The sequence below is a fragment of the Brassica rapa genome, chromosome A02 (genome assembly GCF_000309985.2).
Source record: "Brassica rapa cultivar Chiifu-401-42 chromosome A02, CAAS_Brap_v3.01, whole genome shotgun sequence".
NCBI lineage: Eukaryota > Viridiplantae > Streptophyta > Magnoliopsida > Brassicales > Brassicaceae > Brassica > Brassica rapa.
The window spans coordinates 10,454,735-10,476,762 of record NC_024796.2 but is presented as its reverse complement, the minus strand read 5'-3'; the positions used below and the strand labels follow the sequence as shown (position 1 = coordinate 10,476,762).

General features: G+C 37.0%; 3 protein-coding genes across 4 annotated transcripts; 1 reads left to right on the top strand and 2 right to left on the bottom strand.

Annotated features, from left to right (window-relative positions):
• The first annotated feature begins 2,286 nt into the window (after positions 1-2,286).
• On the top strand, positions 2,287-3,691 carry LOC103852515 (ATP-dependent Clp protease adapter protein CLPS1, chloroplastic). Its single transcript, XM_009129412.3, has 3 exons — positions 2,287-2,427; positions 3,030-3,177; positions 3,273-3,691. Exons 1-3 carry the CDS (start codon positions 2,364-2,366, stop codon positions 3,532-3,534), a joined length of 474 nt encoding a protein of 157 aa, XP_009127660.1. The 5' UTR covers positions 2,287-2,363; the 3' UTR covers positions 3,535-3,691.
• Positions 3,692-3,962: 271 nt separating this feature from the next.
• On the bottom strand, positions 3,963-21,429 carry LOC103852514 (phosphoribosylformylglycinamidine cyclo-ligase). Its single transcript, XM_033283713.1, has 6 exons — positions 21,025-21,429; positions 12,460-12,462; positions 4,960-5,036; positions 4,846-4,890; positions 4,607-4,769; positions 3,963-4,501 (listed from the first exon to the last, which is right to left on the bottom strand). The coding sequence occupies exons 1-6, from the start codon at positions 21,119-21,121 to the stop codon at positions 4,287-4,289; spliced, it is 600 nt and encodes a 199-aa protein (XP_033139604.1). The 5' UTR covers positions 21,122-21,429; the 3' UTR covers positions 3,963-4,286.
• Positions 11,130-19,002, bottom strand: LOC103838211 (probable carboxylesterase 6). 2 transcript variants are annotated; one of them, XR_004454734.1, is made up of 3 exons: positions 17,487-19,002; positions 11,266-11,325; positions 11,130-11,230 (listed from the first exon to the last, which is right to left on the bottom strand). XR_004454734.1 is itself a non-coding variant. In XM_033283692.1 (2 exons), exon 1 carries the CDS (start codon positions 18,500-18,502, stop codon positions 17,489-17,491), a length of 1,014 nt encoding a protein of 337 aa, XP_033139583.1. In that variant the 5' UTR covers positions 18,503-19,000; the 3' UTR covers positions 11,140-11,325; positions 17,487-17,488. The 2 variants fall into 2 exon arrangements, 1 of the variants encoding a protein (XP_033139583.1); XM_033283692.1 differs by having other exon boundaries at positions 11,140-11,325; positions 17,487-19,000.
• Positions 21,430-22,028: the final 599 nt, after the last annotated feature.

Genomic DNA, 22,028 nt, shown 5'->3' with positions numbered 1-22,028 from the left:
TGAAACTGTTGTATAAACTCATACAGTTATAATATAAGTGAAAATATTCTACAGAAACTATTTTGTAGTACTTGCTAGATGAGTCGAGTCAAGAATATGGACCAATACTCATTGAAAAAGGCTAGTAGTCATTGATTTCCATCTGTAAATGTGGGTCTACTCCTAGTGACAATTATGAAACCAGCAGTAGCCAGATATGAAATTTAGAACATAATTTAATCAGGCTGATTAGGCAAAAATCAGATTCATTTCTCAACATGTTATTTTTTTGGTCGTTTCAACGTGTGTTCTTTTATCCAACAAATGAATCTGTTTTATTAAATAACATGTAAATTTACACTTAGAGCAGCACTTGTTTGAAGATGATTAGTTGATTACAAGATCTTTAGCACTAGCACATTCTGGCGTTCTCTTCACAAGATCTCCTTCATAACCAGTCATCACAATCAAACAAGGAAACCAAACTGACGTTATCACCATGGTCATGAAGCAAATCTTCGTTTATGATAATTGTTTTGTGGATATAGAAGAATCAGTAAATTCAAGGAAGAGATGTGCAAGAATGTACATACAAATCAGAAATTGGCTACTTTTTGGTCTATAATCAAATGCTATAAGTTACCAAAAGCGATTATAGTGTTTTATATTGATGTCAGTTTTAACCCATCCAATATGTGATCAGATCTCCAATATTCAAAATTACAATCTTCAAAAAAGGAGAAATTACTACCTTACATGATTAAGGTTCGTGCATTGGATTTAGACGCTTGTACATTTGACACAAATCTTTGTTGTGTGGATGCATAAAATCTAATAGACTGATTTATATTTATTTTTGAAATATATATTGCATCAACTGTTTGACGATTTTATAGTTTCAGCTAGCCAAGAAGAACTGCAGCAAAAAAAAAAAGATTCGTGAAGAAGTAAGGCGATAGCATTTAATCTCAAGAATCAAACAACGAATCAATGAAGATATAGTAGTGATCATATGAAGAAGGTTAGAGAAAATTAAGTCAATTGCATAATTGAAACGAGGAACCAACAAATGATTCCGGTAGCCGTTCCTAAAGCTACTAAACCGGAAAAAATACCACAGGAAATAATAATTTGTTCAGTGAACCGGACGGTCAGGCAAAAACAGTTTAAGGATGAAAACAGCAAAACGCCAAAGCAGTTAATCCCTAATCACTCAGACCTCGGCGATTAGTGATTACTAATCATAGCGTACTAGCTTAAGATCTACGCAATTGTTATATATAAAAATACTTACGGGGATAAATGTTATATATAAAAATAATTTTTATCTATTATTATTTATTTGTAATTATTTACGTATTATGTATATAATTAAATTAGAGTAAACGCATAAATCAAAACAATACATCTTGTTTATTCATGATATTTTTTAGTAAATAAATCAAAACAATCATTTTGTTTATTTTATATAGTATATAACTAAATTTCAATGACATGGACATGTATATAGTATATTTTAATATAAATATTTATTATTGAGAATTCATATTCATGTGATAAAACACAAAATTTCTAATGTACGATTTTTTAATGAAAATTTCAAAATTAAAATATTAAGGTTTCAATACCTTTTCAATACAAACTTCGAAATTATCATATTTAAGTATTTTTCTAATATTATATAGTTTAATTTTAAACTATATTAATATATAATATGAATGTTTAGTAAATGAGACTTTATATTCATACGATTTATGATCATTTGTATCTTGTTATTACAAAAAAAAGTTAAACTATTGATCAGAAAATTTTAGCGTGAGACATTTAACGTTTTTAGTAATTTATAGTCGTTTTAAAAATTCAAAATATAACATATAAGATTTTTTTATTATATGGTTAATCTGGTTGTTTAATATATTTTAATAATATAAAATTAAACAAAAAAGAAGCTAAGATACAAAAATTATTATCAAAAATTTATTATTCATTATTAGTAATTGTCATATATACGTTAAACGTATTAGACAATTTCGTAACTTTTATTTAAGGAAAGTGCGAGAATATTATTTTGTACACTATTTATCAATTTAATAGTTAGTTTAATAAAAAAATATAATATAAATTAATATTTAATAACATATTTCTCTAAAAATTATGAATTTTATTTTTACGGTGATCACGTGACTACAAACACAATGTTGTAATGTTTCTCAATTAATATATAAGGATTAATAACTCTCAAAACGCAGCGTTTTGATTCAGAAACTCCATAACCACGAATTTCTCAAATGTTTTTCTTTTTTTTTTGTGATGAAAATTGTTCGGTCCTGATTATCTCTGTGTGTTGAGAAGTGAGAAGCAGCATAGACGAAGGAGGAGAAGACATGGAGAGTGCGATATGTGGGAGATTAGCTCTCGCACCAAGCTCTCTCTTCAATTCCAAATCAGGTTTTCTTCTTCTTCTTCTCTACCTCTAGTTCCTTACCAACGTCACTTTCCTCTTATCATTATCTGCTGAATAAAAGCTTAAAACTTTAATTAGTAATAAAGTCCGTATCTTTCTGTGTATAATTGCTCGCGCCAAGTTGAAATTACAGGTTTTCTTGGTCGAATTTGCGGGAAAAAGTAATCGTTTTTTTTCAGACAGTGTGAGACAAAATTTTCTTTTGCCTGTGGATGGACAAAGGGTTCAGTCTGATAAATTAGGTTGACAAAACACATGTTGTTGTGTTTTCGGATATGCAATTTCTAAAAGATTCAGACCCTTTTTAAAATGTTTTGGTGGCTTTTGTACTTGTGGTTTTTGTTTTTTCAGCTATTTGTTTGATTGACTAGTATGAATGTTATCGTCTCTATACTATATGTTATAAAGCCTTAAGGTATGAGTTTATTTTAGATAAATGTGGTTCCTTATTGCACTATCGGACTTCGATCTTAGTCAAATTGTGTTTCAATCATGGTTTCTTTGTTCTTTGTTCATGTCATTTAATTTCCATGGATGTATTTGTCTTGTGATAACAGCTGAGATCTCTCTTACTTGATGTGTACAGGGGACAAACATTCTGTCTCAAAAGGACCATGGGTGAACAATCGTGGAGTTCTCATGATTATGTCTGCAATGGGCAAAGGAGGCGGTGTGTTGGACAAACCAATTATAGAGAAAACCACTCCTGGTCGCGAATCCGAGTTTGATCTGAGGTATATGCTCACAAGATAGAGTTTAAGTCTATAACCCTGAACAGTTCCCAAAGACGCATGCTTATTAATGTTTCATTACATTGAGTCTGGTTCAGGAAATCAAAGAAGATGGCTCCACCGTACAGGGTGATACTACACAACGACAACTTCAACAAAAGGGAATACGTGGTCCAGGTGTTGATGAAGGTCATACCAGGCATGACTGTAGACAACGCAGTCAACATTATGCAAGAAGCCCACATCAATGGTTTGGCTGTTGTGATCGTCTGTGCTCAGGCCGACGCAGAGCAACACTGTATGCAGCTGCGCGGTAACGGCCTTCTCAGTTCCGTTGAACCTGACGGTGGAGGCTGCTGAATACTCTAGTTAAAATTCGTATAGATTTTTCCACCTCCCAGGACTCTCTATTTAGTTTAAAACAAAAATGTCCTTTTAATGTATATAAATATCAGAAATTTGGTACAAGACTGTTTACTATATGCAAGGAACCTTTCCTTTATAGATGCTTTATAAATATCAGCAGCTGCGGTGCACAATGTTTGTGCTCTGGCCAAGCAAAAGGGAAATGGCTATCAGTTTGATACAATCATTTTGTAACTTGCTCGACAGTGTAGAAATAAAGACACTCAACAAGTTCAAACAAAACAAACTTAAATTGTTAATTTAGTGTAGCAGGTTACTATTCTACCATCGGTTATGATTTTCCAAATAAGTATATAATCGATTTTTTCTTGATGAAGTGATTTATCAGGTTATGTTATATTGTTGTAAGGTGAGAAGAGAAATGTTGTTCAACAAGTAACCTTAGCATATATATATAGAACATAGCCAACTTCACTTGCTTGAGATGAACGCAGTCCAAAACAAATCTTTCTTCATAGAACTACTTGTTATATTAAGTCTTTCCAAGTGTATCAATTTGCCTAGAGATGAAGATGTAGTTTCAGTAGTACATTGAATGCCGTTGAGAGTGTCTCTAGCCTTGTCATACTGTGAATATCCATCACATTGTGGTATAATTTATCCATCTGCAACATCTCGGATGCTCGCTCTATCGGTAATAAATCGGCCTTGGTATTCTTTCTGCAGCCCAGTAATAGGAGTACAGTTTACCCAACATCATTTTGATAGCAAGGTAGAAGAAAACATGCTTGATTCGGTCCAATCTCCTTCTCTCCATATATCATCAATGACCGACCAAAGATTTTTGTGTTTCCAACACTCCAACGAGCTTTTCTTGAAGTTCCTCTTCTGTCATCTCTAACACCTTGTACTCTGGCTTGAGTTGTCGCGAGATCGTCTGCCAGACATTCTTCCTTGTAAACTGTTGTGAAACACATACCACCGTGAGTCTTGAAAATTGACTTTTTATTATCTCATGATTATAAACTTGTCTTGCAAGTGTGGTTTTACCAAGACCGCCCCATACCGGTTATAGAAACCACTTGACTGCTACTTTTCTCCACCAAAATGCCAACCAATATATCAACTATGTTCTTCCCGTTCATAACAGAATCTTTCTTCACTATCCCAACTGCAAACCCACTGAGATCATACTCTCCCCCTGCGTAAAAGTCTGGCATCTCCGCAGTCTTAAAAAGCCAAACAAAAACCAATCAAACCAAGACCAAGCATGCATAAGCTACATTGCCAAAAGCAAAAACATACCTCTCCTCCTAAGAGAGCACAGTCTGATTGCCCCCCTTTAATAACCTGGAAACAGTAGCATAGACACTCTTCATGAATATCAAGTCCTAAAAGTCAGAGATGAAGCAACCATACCTTCTCTGCAAGGTCTACATGGAGACGACTAGTAGCAAAGTAATCTAGGAAGAAGAGAGGCTTAGCACCGGAAGTAACTGTTACAGGAATAAAAGAGAGAAGATAAGAAGGACAGGTGTCGAATAATGAGAGGAGGAAGAGAAGAGCGGTTAGGATCGTCAACAGTATGGACGAGCCAACAGAAGAGTGACACGTGTTTTAATTCTATTGGTCGTCGTCATTTGTTCTGTTGCGAGTATAAACAGAGTAGTCATCGTTTTCGTTTAGATTCATTCAGAAAAGTTGTGATTGTAATCTCTCTAAACCTTGGATACAATTCTATAAGTCTTTTGCTCATCTTTGGGAAAGATCGTTCTCGATCGGGATCTTTTGCAAGTGAGTATCGATTTGGTGTTTCTTGTGAACGGCGAATCGAATCATAACGGTAAACTGAGTTTATCGTTATCAGTGGTATCAGAGCTAATCCTTCCTTGGATTTGGTACAGATACGAGTACGAAGATGACGGAAACAAGATCGCAAGCTTTAGCGAAGAGCACGACGGCGCGTGAGAGTGACGGTGCTACGGAAACACGCTTCGGTGCGATCGAACGGGCGTTGGAGATTCAGAACGAAAAAACATCGCAGATTGGCGAGAGTGTTCGTCAGATGACTGAGGCGATTAAGATGTTAACAAGCCAAAATCCACATCATGCGTCTGCAAGTGGTACGGCTCTTGATCGCGATGAGATTCATGTAGCGGCGGAGAACGAGATTCATCGACCTTACTATCACGGTCACCGTCGTAACCACAATGGTATGACGAGGATGGGAAAAATCGATTTTCCCCGATTCGATGGAAATAAGCTAAAGGAGTGGCTTCCGAAGGTGGAACAATTTTTCTTGATTGATGATACACCAGAGGAATCGAAAGTGAGCTTAGCTTCAATGCATTTTGATGGTGAAGCATCAGCTTGGCATCAAGCATTGGTGCAGGAGGATGAAGAAGCGTTGATATTAAGAAATTGGAGGGGTTATCGAAATAGGCTCAAAGAACGTTTTGAGGAAGTGCTTGATGATCCAATAGCTGAGCTTAAGGAATTAAAGGAGACTGAAGGTATCGCTGAGTATCATGCGAAGTTTGAACTCATTCGAGCTAGATTACGGATGTCAGAAGAATACTTGCTGAGTGCGTATTTAGCTGGTTTGAGGTTGGATACACAGATGCATGTGAGGATGTTTCATCCAACATCAACGCGGGAATGCTTGGTACTGGGGAGGCTTTATGAGAAGGCACATCCTCGAAGAGAAGGGAAGGGAACTTGGAATCAAGCTAAGCCAGGGTATAACCAACAAAAAGGGTTGCTTTCAGTTCGGAAAGAGGAGAGTGGTAACCAAAAAGAAGAAGTGGGTAAACCGAAAGAGATGAATGGTAAGCTGAAACCATTTCTGACTCAAGCCGAAATGAGTGAAAGAAGAGCCAAGGGATTGTGTTACTACTGTGATGAAAAGTTTACACCTGATCATTACCTGAAGCATAAGAAAACACAACTGTATGCAATGGAGTGTGAGGAGGAAGAAATCTTTCATGAGGCATTGGGTTATGAGAGTGAGGAAGAGAAGTGCTATACGGAGGAGCAGGCTCGTATTTCTATCAATGCCATATCTGGAATCTTGGATTATACTACAATGAAGGTTCGTGGTACTCATGGAAAGAAACCAATCTATGTGTTGATTGATTCGGGGTCTACTCACAACTTCATGGATATTAAGACGGCTAAAAAATTGGGTTGTCACATTAAAGAAGCGGGTAAGACAAGAGTTGCGGTGGCTGATGGTAATCGTATTGAAGTTACAGGAAAGATTGAGAATTTTCACTGGGAGTTTCAAGGTCAACTATTTGTTTCTGACTTCATGGTCATAGCCTTGGGTGGTCATGACGTAGTTCTTGGAGTACAATGGTTGGCAAAGTTGGGTCCTATTACTTGGGACTTTGAGAAACTGGAGATGCGATTTAAATGGAAGAATCAGAAAGTTATGTTGACAGGAATTCAACCTGGTTCAGTCAGAGAAGTGAAGTTTAAGCAGAAACAACTAACTCAGGATTCTGATATGCAGTTACACATGATCTATGCTTATGATGAATCTGAGTTGGAACCTTTGAGCTTAAATTTGTTTGGAGAAGCAACAGAGGAGGGCGAGAAGGATGAGAGAATCGAGGAATTGTTGGAAGAATTTGAGGATATTTTTCAAGAACCTCAGCAGTTACCTCCTTTCCGGAGGAATCATAACCATAAGATTGTATTGAAAGAGGGTGCAGAGCCGGTAAATCAACGTCCTTATCGATATGCGGTCCATCAGAAGAATGAGATTGATAAGATGGTAAAAGAATTGCTGCACGCAGGCACAGTTCAATTGAGTTCTAGTCCGTATGCATCACCAGTGGTATTAGTCAAGAAGAAAGATAATACTTGGAGGTTATGTGTAGATTACAGACAGTTGAATAACATGACTATCAAGGACAGTTTTCCTATTCCACTCATTGAGGATCTAATGGATGAGTTGGGTGGATCCGCAGTGTACTCAAAGATAGATCTGAGAGCAGGGTACCACCAGTTACGAATGGAGGAAAATGACGTGCACAAAACTGCTTTCAAGACTCACAGTGGCCACTATGAATACCTCGTTATGCCATTCGGCTTGACTAACGCACCTGCAACTTTCCAAGGTTGGATGAATGATGTTTTCAGAGACTGCTTGAGGACGTTTGTTCTCATCTTCTTTGATGATATACTGGTTTACAGTCCTTGTATCGATGATCACATAAAACATCTTCGCACAGTTTTCCAACTGATGAGAGCTAATAAGATGTTTGCTAAGCGTAGCAAGTGTGCGTTTGCGACATCTCGAGTGGAATATTTGGGCCATTTCATTCAAGCATCAGGAATTTCTACGGATCCAAATAAGGTCAAGGCTGTAGCGTAATGGCCAATACCGACTAGCTTGAAGAAGTTGAGAGCGTTTTTGGGATTGGTTGGTTATTACAGGCGCTTTGTGCGAGACTTTGGTATCATTGCTAGACCGTTGACAGCTCTGACAAAGAAAGATGCGTTTATGTGGACGGTAGAGGCTACAGGAGCATTGGAAACATTGAAAAAAGCGTTGTGTGATGCCCCAGTCTTAGCTCTTCCGCGCTTTGACAAACCATTTATCGTCGAGACAGATGCATGCAGTCACGGTATTGGCGCTGTTTTAATGCAGGAAGGACACCCAGTGGCATTCATAAGTCGTCACTTGAAAGGGAAGCAATTATCTCTGTCTATCTATGAAAAGGAGTTACTGGCTGTGGTCTTTGCTGTTCAGAAATGGAGACACTACCTCTTACCTAACCATTTCATCATCAAGACTGATCAACGCAGTTTAAAATATCTGTTGGAGCAGCGTTTGAATACTCCGATACAGCAACAATGGTTACCAAAACTTTTAGAGTTCGACTATGAGATACAATACAGACAAGGGAAAGATAACGTCGTGGCTGATGCCTTATCACGTGTTGATGGAGCTGACATTTTACACATGGCCATGACAGTGTTGGAGTGTGATTTGTTGAAACAGATACAAGAGGAGTATGAAAATGATGTGGCTTTACAGGAGATTATTACAGAGTTAAAGAAGAAACCGGGAAGTAAGAAGCATTTTTCTTGGTATCAGAATATATTGCGAAGGAAGAACAAGATTGTCGTTCCTAGCCAGCCTACACTTCGTGAATCGATCTTAAAATGGTTACACGGATCTAGTCAAGCTGGTCATTCAGGAAGGGATGTTACAGTTCAACGGGTGAAGAGCTTGTTTTACTGGAAAGGGATGGCTAAAGACATTCAAGCTTACATTCGTGCTTGTATTATTTGCCAGCAATGTAAGTATGATACTGCAGCTTCACCAGGATTGTTGCAGCCATTACCCATACCAGAGGGAGTTTGGATGGATATTTCAATGGATTTTATAGATGGGTTACCTCGTTCAGGAGGATTTTCTGTGATCTTGGTGGTGGTGGATCGTCTGAGTAAGGCTGCTCATTTCATTGCCTTGAAACACCCGTATTCCGCAGCTTCAGTGGCTCAGGCATTCTTGGATAACGTTTTCAAATTACATGGTATGCCTCGATCCATTGTCAGTGATAGGGATGCGGTCTTTGTCAGCACATTTTGGCAGGAGTTGTTTAAGCTACAGGGTTGTGCCTTGAACCTTTCTACCGCTTACCACCCTCAAAGTGATGGTCAAACTGAGGTTGTTAACCGCTGTCTAGAAACATATCTCAGATGCATGACGAGTGATAAACCTCAGTTATGGAGCCGCTGGTTGCCGCTAGCAGAGTACTGGTATAACACCAGCTTCCACTCTGCAACTCAGATCACTCCCTATGAGATTGTGTTTGGACAACCACCTCCAGTCCATCTTCCTTACTTACCAGGAGAAGCGAAGGTTGCGGTAGTAGCGAAGAGTTTACAGGAACGTGAGGACATGTTACTCATTTTGAAGTTTCATTTACTTCGTGCTCAGCACCGTATGAAACAAGTAGCTGACAGACATCGAAGTGAGAGGTCGTTTGAGCTGGGTGATTGGGTGTTCGTGAAGCTTCAGCCTTATAGGCAGCAGTCAGTAGTTCAACGTTCTTCACATAAAATTTCGCCGAAGTACTATGGTCCTTACAAGATCCTTGATAAGATAGGCGTTGTTGCTTATTGTTTGCAACTACCGTCTACTTCTCAGGTGCATCCGGTCTTCCATGTTTCACAGTTGAAGCGATTGGTGGGCTTGGCTAAGACAGCTAATCAACTACCGTCAGTGTTATACGATGTCACATTGAAAGAACCAGAGTTTTGCTTGGCTCGGAAGATGGTTCAGCGACAAGGTCAGGCAGCAACGATGGTATTGGTACAATGGAAGAATCAATCTGAAGAGGAGGCTACGTGGGAGTATCTTTTTGATATGAAGAGGAAGTTTCCAAGCTTTGAGTTCTAACCTTGTGGTCAAGGTTTTCGGAGGAGGGAAGGTTTGTTACAGGAATAAAAGAGAGAAGATAAGAAGGACAGGTGTCGAATAATGAGAGGAGGAAGAGAAGAGCGGTTAGGATCGTCAACAGTATGGACGAGCCAACAGAAGAGTGACACGTGTTTTAATTCTATTGGTCGTCGTCATTTGTTCTGTTGCGAGTATAAACAGAGTAGTCATCGTTTTCGTTTAGATTCATTCAGAAAAGTTGTGATTGTAATCTCTCTAAACCTTGGATACAATTCTATAAGTCTTTTGCTCATCTTTGGGAAAGATCGTTCTCGATCGGGATCTTTTGCAAGTGAGTATCGATTTGGTGTTTCTTGTGAACGGCGAATCGAATCATAACGGTAAACTGAGTTTATCGTTATCAGTAACATATCGTTCACACTCATAGCAACCTACAAAAGATGAACAAAAACAATTGAGTGTCTCCAACAAAAGGTCACACACACACAAGGCGGGTTAGTGATTGTGTTACCAAGTCGATTCCAATGGTGTGATGGATTCCAGTCTCAAAGGCCAACTTAAGCTTAGTCCCTGCTACAAGAAAAGAATCACCTGCTCCGACCCAAACAAAACCAAACCCAAATCATCAAAAACTAAAACTTGCATTCTCAAGGTGAAAGTTTGCAGCTTTTCTTATGTGTACCTAATGGGAATCTTTGCGATTAAGATCTTCTTTCATGTCTATCCTTTGAAACCTTTGTTCAGTTATGGATAGTTAAATACTTACAATTTTGGCATCAGATTTTGCATGACACTGTAGAGAAGAACTTTTGTTTTTAATAAAAATTTCTTTAGATTTTAAGTTTTAGATTTAGATTTAACATCCACGTTTACATATATAACAATATAAAAATACAGATTTTTTTTTTTTAATCAAATATTTTGATGACATAGTAGGTTAGAAGAATATATATTAATGAATGAAAAATGAAAAATATGTGGTTTAGTATAAAAAAATTAGTATATTGGTATTACTAATATTTTTAATTTAAATAATTACAAAAATATATCGGTTTCTCAGTTCGGTTCGAACCGAACCATTCAGATTGGAGAAATCTTCAACTGAACGGTTTGAAATAGACTTTGGTTCGGTTTAAATCGGTTTCGGTTCGGTTTTTTTGCCCACCCCTAGTAAATATGTATTGGACTTTAATAAAATTCATTTTCTTAAAAGACAAAAAGATCCAAATCGAAATTCATATTAATTCCTATAACCTACATCTTATGGAACACGAAAACAATTTAGTATTTACTATTGAGTGATCACACAAAAATATACACATATAAGAGCTATTACAAAATTATATTATGGAAAATTGGAAATACATAAAACTGTTACAAAATCAAGAACTTGCGTATACAAGTTAATGTGGAGCCCATCATCATAAATTCTTACAGTATTATTTGTCTGATTTTTCTTCTATATAAAGCATGTAATGCATTGTGATCAGATTGCCCCTTTCGAATAATAATAATAACTTCATCCTTTCTCGTTTTGGTATTCTACTCTCTTCTTTTAGTTTTCTATATACTATAATTATGATCTTCATGCAATAGATAAGAAAGACGTACGTATCATAAAATAAACAATATATAATATAATTATAACACGTTATCAGCACTATCACTCTATTATTATAATTCTTTCTTTTGATTATTATGTTTGGAGTGGGGCCTCCATTTTATTTGTTTATGATTACCGGAGTGCGGCCCTGCCGCCCCGCCTTTTATTGTTAATTTTACAATGGTTGCTTAAGGCACCATAATGGCCGGTATACCGCCTAAACATTTAATTTGTTATTTTATATTTGAGTCCATTATCATAATTTATTATTTTACAGATTTGATCACCTTAATATTTTTGCCTTTAAATTTGACGGATACTTTTATCACCGTAGATAACTAAATATATTTAAGTAGGCACATATATTTATATATATGTTTAAATTGATAAATTTTATAATTGCTCACTGATTGTTTATGATTAATTTTTTTTATCTTATGTTTTTCTTTTACCTCCAACGGTCATATATAAATTAAAAAAAAAAAAAATTACTTTCTAAACGGCTAGTTAACGGCTATGAACAGTGTTTTTATCTATAAATATACTCATTTCTCACTCATTTACTTCATCCAAAACATTTCATCTTCTCTCAAATATTTTCAAATCGCTCCATTAAGGTTTATCATTACAAAAAGGATGATTCGCATATTTTTGGTTGTATGTGCAATTCTAATTTTTGCTTCTATGTACGGTCTTTTTATTGGAGAATTTGCTCCTGGAGAATTTACGCTCAATGTCGGTTCACTTTTCTATGCGCTGTTTCTCCTTGTAATTGCGTGTATTATTAATATAAATGGTTCATTTTAAAATTATGAAATTCTAATATATTATTTGATTTTAGAAATCCAATGGCAAACATGTAGAAGCTCCAATTCCCCGCTCTAGACATCACCGGCACCAACTACATTTCATGGGTTACAAATGTCGAACTTCATCTTGAATCTCTTGGTCTATCCGAGACCGTTAAAGAGATTAATACTTCAACGCCTCAAGAAAAGGCTAAATCGGTGATCTTCCTTAGAAGACACCTTGATGAAAGTATTATTTATGACTATGCCAACATGAGAGATCCTAAAGAGCTATGGAAGTCTCTGAAAGATCGTTTTGATCATCAGAAAGACATAACACTTCCACTTGCTCGGGATGAATGGCAGAGTCTGAGATTTCAAGATTTCGACAAAGTGATGAATTACAACTCGGCTGTGTTAGGAATTGTAGCCAAATTGAGATATTGTGGTGAAACGATCACCGAATCTCAAATGCTTGAGAAGACATACACCACATTCCATAAGAGCCACATCACCCTACAACAACAGTACAGGTTGCGGGGATATACCAAATTTTCAGAATTAATTGTGGCGCTTCTCATAGCAGAAAAGAACAACGAGCTTCTGATCAAGAATCACATGACTCGTCCAACTGGTTCAAAACCGTTTCCTGAAGCAAACGCGTTAGATGCGAAGAAACCAGTCAAGGAAAATAAAGCCTATTGGGGTCGCGGTCGTGGTCGTCAAAACTACCGTGGACGTGGACGAAAGTACAATCCACAAGATAGGAAGTCATTCCAGTGGGTCCGCTCTGAGCAAACCCCTAAGGGAAAAGAACACCAAGGAAATACCTCCCAGAAGCGAGAAGAAGCTTGTTTCAGATGCGGTACTAAGGGACATTGGTCTCGTTTATGTCGTACCCCTGCACACCTTTGCGCTCTATACAAAGAGTCCGTCAAAGGAAAAGAAAAGGAAGTAAACTTTGCGGAACATTCTGAGGGTACAACGCACCTCGATGCGTCTGACTTTGTGAATGATTTCGAGGGGACCGCTATCACGGAAGCCTAAGTGCCCATCATGTGACTCTTGAAATTCCACAATTATACCATAAATAATTGTTGTTTGTGGAAGATTAATGTATAATTATTGTGTGCTTTTCACCTTCTTATGTATAATTATTATGTGTTTAATGTTTGCTAATGATGTATAATATTTTATGAATAATATTATCTTATGTTAATTCTTTTTGTTTGTCTCAGAAATGGACATTACAAATGAAACATCAACCAAGATCAATGCTAGAGATATTTGTATACCAGATAGTGGAACAACGCACACTATTCTGAAGCACATAAAATATTTTTCTGAACTAAAACCGACAAATATCACTGTTAATACAATATCAAGTCCTGCAGACTTGATCGAAGGGATTGGTAAAGCCCATTTCACGTTACCCAACGGGACAAAATTCTCGATAAATAATGCACTATTTTCTCCAAATTCTAAAAGGAATTTGTTGAGTTTTAAAGACATATATCTTCAAGGATTTGATACTCAGTCTGCAACTGAGGATGGAAAGAAGTATATGTATATTACTCTTGAGAAATCGGGAAAACAAAAGGTATTGGAAAAATTACCAAAACTCTCTTCTGGTCTACATCATACATATATAAGTGCCATTGAATCACATTTGGTGATTAAGGAAAATTCTAGTGATTTTACACTATGGCATGATCGTCTTGGTCATCCAGGCACTACAATGATGCGAAAAATCATCGAGAACTCACATGGTCATTCACTGAAACCCCAAGAAGTTTATCAAGGGAATAAAATGACATGTACTGCGTGTTCTCTTGGAAAGTTGATTATAAGACCATCGCCAACCAAAATAGATAAAGAGTTACCAAAGTTCCTTGAACGAATTCAAGGCGATATTTGTGGACCTATACATCCACCTTGTGGACCATTCTATTATTTTATGGTAATGATCGACGCGTCGAGTAGATGGTCACACGTTTGTCTATTGTCCTCTCGAAATATGGCATTTGCGAGATTTTTATCTCAGATAATCAAACTAAGAGCTCAGTTTCCTGATTATCCGATAAAGAGAGTTAGACTGGACAACGCTGGTGAATTTACCTCCCAAGCATTCAATGATTATTGTATGGTAACTGGAATTGATGTTGAACATCCTGTTGCTCATGTTCATACACAAAATGGTTTGGCCGAATCATTAATTAAACGTCTGCAACTGATTGCAAGACCATTGATTATGAAATCTAAACTCCCAACTTCTGTGTGGGGACATGCTATTTTGCATGCAGAAGCATTGATTCGAATAAGACCAAGTGCATATCACAAATACTCTCCAATACAGTTAGCCTTTGGACGAGAACCAAACATTTCTCATCTAAGAATTTTTGGTTGCGCTGTATATGAGCCGATTGCACCTCCCCAACGTACAAAGATGGGACCTCAAAGGAGGTTAGGGATATATGTTGGTTGTGACTCTCCATCAATTATACGATACCTAGAACCACAAACTGGTGACGTATTTACGGCACATTTTGCTGATTGCCACTTTGATGAAAAAGTATTCTCAGTTCTAGGGGGAGAAAATAAACAAGTAGGAAAGGATATCAAATGGTGTGTACCATCTTTACTACACCTTGATCCTCCTACAAAACAATCAGAATTAGAGGTCCGTCAGATTATGCATTTACAAAGCATCGCAAATCAACTACCCGATGCTTTTGCAGACACCAAATTGGTTACAAAATCCCATATACCGGCTGCAAATACTCCTGCTCGCTTAGAAATGCCACATGAACGTGGAGTAGAAGATAATACACGAGAGTCTAAAATACGCTTGAAGCGTGGTAGACCTATTGGTTCTAAGGATAAGAATCCTAGAAAAAGAAAGGAGTCAGAAAAACAAAATTCTTCCAATATAGCAGAAAAGTTGGAAGAGATTAACAGCGAGGTCAATGAGAATGTTGAACATCATGATTCTGAAGAAAATCATGAGATTTCTATTAACTACATTCATAATAGAAAAATATGGAATCGAAACAAAGTGAATGGTGTTGATGATCTTTTCTCATACTTTGTTTCGAAGGAAATAGATGAAGAGAATGATGACCCTGAACCAAAATCTATCTTGGAATGTCAAAAGAGACATGATTGGATAAAATGGAAAGATGCAATACAAGTTGAACTCGATTCACTTAACAAACGAGAGGTATTTGGTCCTATTATAATCACACCTGAAGCTGTGAGGCCAGTTGGTTACAAATGGGTTTTTGTTCGGAAACGAAATGAGAAAAGCGAGATTATGAGATATAAGGCTCGTCTTGTAGCTCAAGGCTTTTCTCAAAGACCTGGAATCGATTATGAAGAAACATATTCTCCTGTTATGGATGCAATCACATTTAGATTTTTGATGAGTCTTGCGGCTAATCAAAATCTAGAGATGCGTCTAATGGACGTTGTTACTGCATACTTATATGGATCTTTGGACACTGATTTTTATATGAGAATCCCTGAAGGATTTAAAATGCCAGAACCATTAAGTTCTAAACCTAAAGAGTTATGTGCAATAAAATTGCAAAGATCATTATACGGTTTAAAACAGTCTGGACGCATGTGGTATAATCGTCTCAGTGAACATCTAACTAAAGAAGGATATGTAAACAATCCTATATGCCCATGTGTTTTCATCAAGAAAACATCATCTGGATTTGTTATCATTGCCGTATATGTTGATGACCTAAATATTATTGGGACTAAAGTCGAAATACAAAAGGCATCTGATTATTTAAAAGGAGAATTTGAGATGAAAGATCTCGGACAAACAAAATATTGTCTTGGCCTACAAATTGAGCATTCTCAAAAGGGTATATTTGTACACCAGTCTACATATACGAAAAGAGTGTTGAAACGATTCAACATGGACAAATCGACTCCACTTAGTACTCCTATGGTCGTCAGATCACTTAATGTCGAAAATGATCCCTTTCGACCACACGAAGAAAATGAAGATATACTTGGTCCTGAAGTGCCATATTTAAGTGCAATAGGAGCACTTATGTATCTTGCTAATTGTACTCGGCCTGATATATCATTTGTTGTTAATCTTTTGGCAAGATTTAGTTCATCCCCTACGCAAAGACATTGGAATGGGATCAAACATGTCTTTCGCTATCTCCAAGGAACGATTGATTTAGGATTATTTTATCCTAATAATACTAACGGAGAAATGGTTGACTTTGCAGATGCAGGATATTTATTTGACCCCCATAAAGCTCGATCACAAACAGGGTACGTCTTCACGGTTGGAGGAACCGCTATATCATGGCGATCCCAGAAACAAACACTTGTAGCCACTTCTTCGAACCATGCTGAAATAATTGCTCTCCATGAAGCGAGCAGAGAATGTGTTTGGCTCAGATCAATAAGTAAACACATCCTATCAAGTAGTGGGATCAATATCGACTCAAAACCGACCATCATATATGAAGACAATGCATCATGTGTCGCTCAAACAAAGGAAGGATACATCAAAAGTGACTGAACCAAACATATTCCACCAAAGTTCTTCTCATATACCCAAGAACTCGAGAAGAATAAAGAAATTGAAGTTAGATATGTTCGATCCTGTGATAATGCTGCAGACCTCTTTACGAAGTCACTATCCACTACGACATTCAGAAAACATGTTTACAACATTGGAATGCGTCATCAACAAGACCTGTAACGATCGTCTATTCGAGGGGGAGCTTCTGAGTTGTACTCTTTTTGCCTTACTATGGGTTTTCCTACTGGGTTTTCCTATTAAGGTTTTTAATGAGGCAACATGATGCTGGTCTCCAAGGGGGAATGTTACAAAGTCAAGAACTTGCGTATACAAGTTAATGTGGAACCCATCATCATAAATTTTTACAGTATTATTTGTCTGATTTTTCTTCTATATAAAGCATGTAATGCATTGTGATCAGATTGCCCCTTTCGAATAATAATAATAACTTCATCTTTTTTCGTTTTGGTATTCTACTCTCTTCTTTTAGTTTTCTATATACTATAATTATGATCTTCATGCAATAGATAAGAAAAACATACGTATCATAAAATAAACAATATATAATATAATTATAACAAAAACTATATAGAAGGATCACATTGGTGGATGAAACCGTCGATGTGGCACAACATCTCAAGAGTCATCGTCTGGGCAAGCTGAGACTTTCCAAGAATCTGAAACGCATGACCAACGCCTTTGTACACCACGCGCTTGATCATTTCCTCATTATCAATCTCATCACACATCTCCATCTCTCTGTCCATCAGCACATCCATCTCCGCAACGCATACCAGAGTCCTCGTCTTGCTCTTCGCCGGTTTACAATACGGGTGCTCTCTGTTTGCACCACGTGGCAAAGCCAGCCTCCACCACGCGTCCGAGGCCGCAAGTGTCAGCACTGAGCTCTTCATATTATTCTCCACGCGCCTCTCGCTCTCCGTACGCGCCTCCCCGCCGAAGAAAGGCTGGATCAAGATCGTTCCTTCTATCTTCAATGGCTGTATAAGAGCGTCGACTGCTTGTAATCTCGCAGCGACATGGTTGGCGATGTTGCCTCCGGCGCTGTCTCCGGTCAAGAATATCTTGCCAAAGTCACACAGCTTGGACCACAAGTTATCGTTTCTTGTTTTCTTGAGCCAGAGAATGGCATTGACTCCATCTTCGTAAGCTGCGGGAAGAGGATTCTCAGGGGCTAAACGGTAATTCACAGACATTATTATGCACCGTGAGCTAGCGGACAATCTGGCCAAGAACTCGTGGTAACACGACCAAGAAGCCGAGCCGACGCAGAAACCTCCATCGTGGAAATAGACAAGCAAAGGAAGCTTAGAGCTAGACACCGACAAAGACTTGGTTACCGTCGGGACATATAGACGTGCCCATACGTTAGTTAACTCGTCGATGTGAACATCAGAGCAAGCCACAGCGAGGTCAAGGGGTAGTGACGGACCCACACATGGCACGAGTTGAAATCGTTCCACGTGACCGTCTTTGTAAACTCTTATTAGGCCATCCACTTCGTCTATGGCCGGTCCATGAATGTTGGTGTTAGTAGGGTTAATGGTCGTCACATGGGTTACTGTGGTTGCTCCCATTGTTTCAGATCGCAAGTATGAATTTGTGCAGTTTCGTGACAAAAATAAAGCTTTTAATAGATTTTTTTTTTCGACAAAAGCTTTTAATAGATTGTTTATAGAAAAAGAAAGAGAGAGCTTTTAATAGAGTTTGGAGATTTGATATGTTTGGAGTTTTCTTATATAGAAGCAGGATGTAATATGTATAATGGAGGGTGATTGAGACGGGTAAGGTTGAAATTAGTCCCAACTTTACTTTATTCATCAGAATACTATCAATAATTGAAACTAAATTAAATTTTGTGGGCTACTACTTCTACTACTCTCTTTGTTATTAAATATGGTAGCTAAAAAATGTGATTCCCTTTGTACATATACCGAAGTTAATGTCTAGGACCGGTGGTACCACGTGATTTTCTTGATATAATAATTTGACGGTCAACAACAAAAATTGATAATCTGAGGATTAGAGGTATAGTTTAATCTTCCTTTAGAATTAGTCGCACCAATGACCTATGCAAAAATAAAATTTATGTTAATTCTTATTTTAGTAGAATTGATGCATGAAGTAGTTCTGTAAATATTATTTTTTTTTTTCACTGGAATTTTATTAAAAAGAGTTAAAGCCCAACAGAGTCCAACCCAACATATTTACAAACAAAAGGCCAAAACATAGGCCACAGAACAACACAACACTATGGGCCAAAGCCCAGCAAGGAAACCGTCGAGGAAGAAGAGACACGCCGCTCACCACGTATCCGATCGCCCAGCGATCAATGAACACGCGTCAGAACGCGCACCACCTGCTTCCACCGGAACCAGAGAAGATCGCGTCGGAACTCCGCCGACGGCGAAGTCGAAGCAACGGAAACCGTTCAACCAGAGCGGCTAAACACGAAGCTCGAACCGAGGAGACAGCCTGGTGGATCTGCGAAACGAAGAAGATACAAAACCGCCTACAATCGATCGAACCCCTCTGACTATCTTGAAACTCAAACGGACATCTTTAAAGATACTAATAAGCTTGAAGATGCAACAACCCTAAAACGCTTGGGGAAAGAAACATCAGAGAAAAGATCGAGAGGCAGTGAGCAGAGGAAGACTGGAGACGCAGATCTATACGGAATCGGGATTAACCCGGAAGATAGCCGGTGAGATCGATGCTGGAGAAGCCACCGTCTCCCGGAGACAAAAGCCGGCGAAGCCTGCAAAAGGAAACACGGCTTCCCAGAGACAAGAGCCCGACAACGCGGGAGTCAGAATCCGGTCAACACCGGTGATAGCTTCGTCTCGATCTCATCTCTGTGAAAGATGAGAAAAGAGAGACAGAGAGGAGAGAGACCGAAAGCTTTTTGTTCTGTAAATATTATTTATATTTATGGTCACTGCTGAGTTTTGATAAAAAAAAAAATCGTCACTGCTGAGATAAGTGAAACGTGTGAATAGACTTAAAATGGCTGTTCTTATCCAATGGATGTGGGAGGGAAATATTCAACGTGACTATTTCTTTGTAAGCTAGTCGATGGACTATAGTGATAAAATATTATTCTCTTAATGTTTTCCATTCAAACATTTCTGATATGATCTTTATATGATAAGAATTTGAAAGATGAAAGTGTGGCACGTGGACATCAAACATTGTGGTGGTGGGCGATAGATAGTCTTACATTTTTCAACGGCATAGAGTCGGACGAAGTATGGGATTGGTTGAATAGTTTTGTCAAAATGCACTTACCAAAAAGATACCGCCCACTTTTGTCTTCATTGTTCATGCACCTATCTTTTTATTAATTTTATTATGTACAGACGTATGTAAGTCGTAAGGGAACATCTTTAATTAAGATGTTGGGTCTATCACTAATTTGTTAAAATTATTACGAAAAAGGTTTATTGAAGTATGGGTGGCGAAAGTTGATTGGTGATGTTTAAAATGTGTTAGCCAATCAAAGGGTGGGCAAGTAGGAGGGAGCTTAAGTGGGATATATATAATAAGAGGTTGAAAGTGTTGATAAAAGTGGGTCAAACCCATTTTCATGTTTGGTTTCGTGGCACGTATAAAGGTCTCACAACACATTATAGACTTTATTTCTGGTCTGCTGATGCTCTCTCTGTTTACTTACACCCACACTACACAATTTATCTCACCGAAGATGTAAACCATTTTTTTAACATACTGGAATGCTTAGTTGATAATGAAACTTAAATTATCATTCTATATAGTAGCAATCGAATTCTTTTAATGACGTTTCTTTTGAAGAGTTTCACCGAGACTACCGGTGTTATTAATTTATTTCCTTATCAGACTTCCATATTAATGGCTCCGAATGGTAACATCCATCCCGCACCGCACCGCAGTTAACAGTAACAAACATCTCTGCATATACCATATATCTATACATTTTTATAACTGTCAGAACCGCACCGCAGTCAAACCGCTTGTCCCGCACCGCTCAATCCGCTGTCAATCATCAGTTTATTTTAAATGTGTTTTAAATTTGTTCACCAAGATTAAAAAATTTTAAATTTATATATATTTCCAAAACTATCATTAACTATACACCTAATCATATTTAAACTAATATAAAAATAAATTAGAAAATATAGAGAATCATATAATAGATAAATTAATAAATTTTGCATTACAATTCTAAAACGAAATTTATTTTTGTAACAAAAATTTTACTTTCCAACGTCATCTAATATGAAATAAAAAGAATACCAATTTCAAAATATTCTTATATAAGTAAATAGGGATATTTAATTTTCAGTAATGCTATTTTCCAAAAACAGTAATTGAGATTCCAAGTTCTTGACGTTCATTTGATTGAAAATGACTATCTAATCTAACCACTACTAATTTGAGTTGAAGTTAGTTTTGAGGACAATATTAGAATGATTTTATTATTATTAAAATAATGAGTAAAAAGGAGAAAATAAAATGAGTTTTTAAATGAAAACTTGAAAAAGAATTTGAGAAATTATTGAAATACGTACGTAAACACTAAACAGTATCATTTGGATCATACATTTTTAGTTTTAGTTTAATTATACAATTCAACTATATTACATCTACTAATAATAGCAATCCCAATTAATTCCAAAGGTTATGTGCTTTTATAAGAATCTCAATTTTTGTTAAAAGTTGTGTTTGTTCATTAAGGTGTCTTTTGAGTAAAGGTGTCTTTTGATTAAATGTTGTATATTTTCAATCATGTAACTATTGAAAACAATTAATAATGAAAGGTTGTGTTTTTTCAAGCATGTAACTACTGAAAATAGTTTAGGAAAAATGTTTATATGTTTTGTCATCTAAAAATATTTTTTGAAATCTTAATTAATGTAAAAACTTAAAAGCCACCGTAAAGACATATTAGTTTTTTTAAAAATTTACTAGTACGTGTTATTAGTGTCTTTATATAATTAGACTGTTTTTTATAATGGTGTTTCTCTTCAAAATATAATAGAAAGACACCATTTTAAAAAACTTTAAAAAATAGATCCTTCTAACAATGTCATGCATAGTTGTGTCCCTTGCACAAACAATTGC

Coding starts and splice junctions, on each gene's coding strand:
- LOC103852514 (XM_033283713.1), bottom strand. CDS start 21,121: ATGCAAAATTTATTAATTTATCTATTATATGATTCTCTATATTTTCTA. Junction 4,891..4,959: donor ATGTAGACCTTGCAGAGAAG/GTATGGTTGCTT, acceptor TACTGTTTCCAG/GTTATTAAAGGGGGGCAATC. Junction 4,502..4,606: donor TCAAGTGGTTTCTATAACCG/GTATGGGGCGGT, acceptor GTTTCACAACAG/TTTACAAGGAAGAATGTCTG.
- LOC103852515 (XM_009129412.3), top strand. CDS start 2,364: ATGGAGAGTGCGATATGTGGGAGATTAGCTCTCGCACCAAGCTCTCTC. Junction 2,428..3,029: donor TCTCTTCAATTCCAAATCAG/GTTTTCTTCTTC, acceptor TGATGTGTACAG/GGGACAAACATTCTGTCTCA. Junction 3,178..3,272: donor GAATCCGAGTTTGATCTGAG/GTATATGCTCAC, acceptor AGTCTGGTTCAG/GAAATCAAAGAAGATGGCTC.
- LOC103838211 (XM_033283692.1), bottom strand. CDS start 18,502: ATGGGAGCAACCACAGTAACCCATGTGACGACCATTAACCCTACTAAC.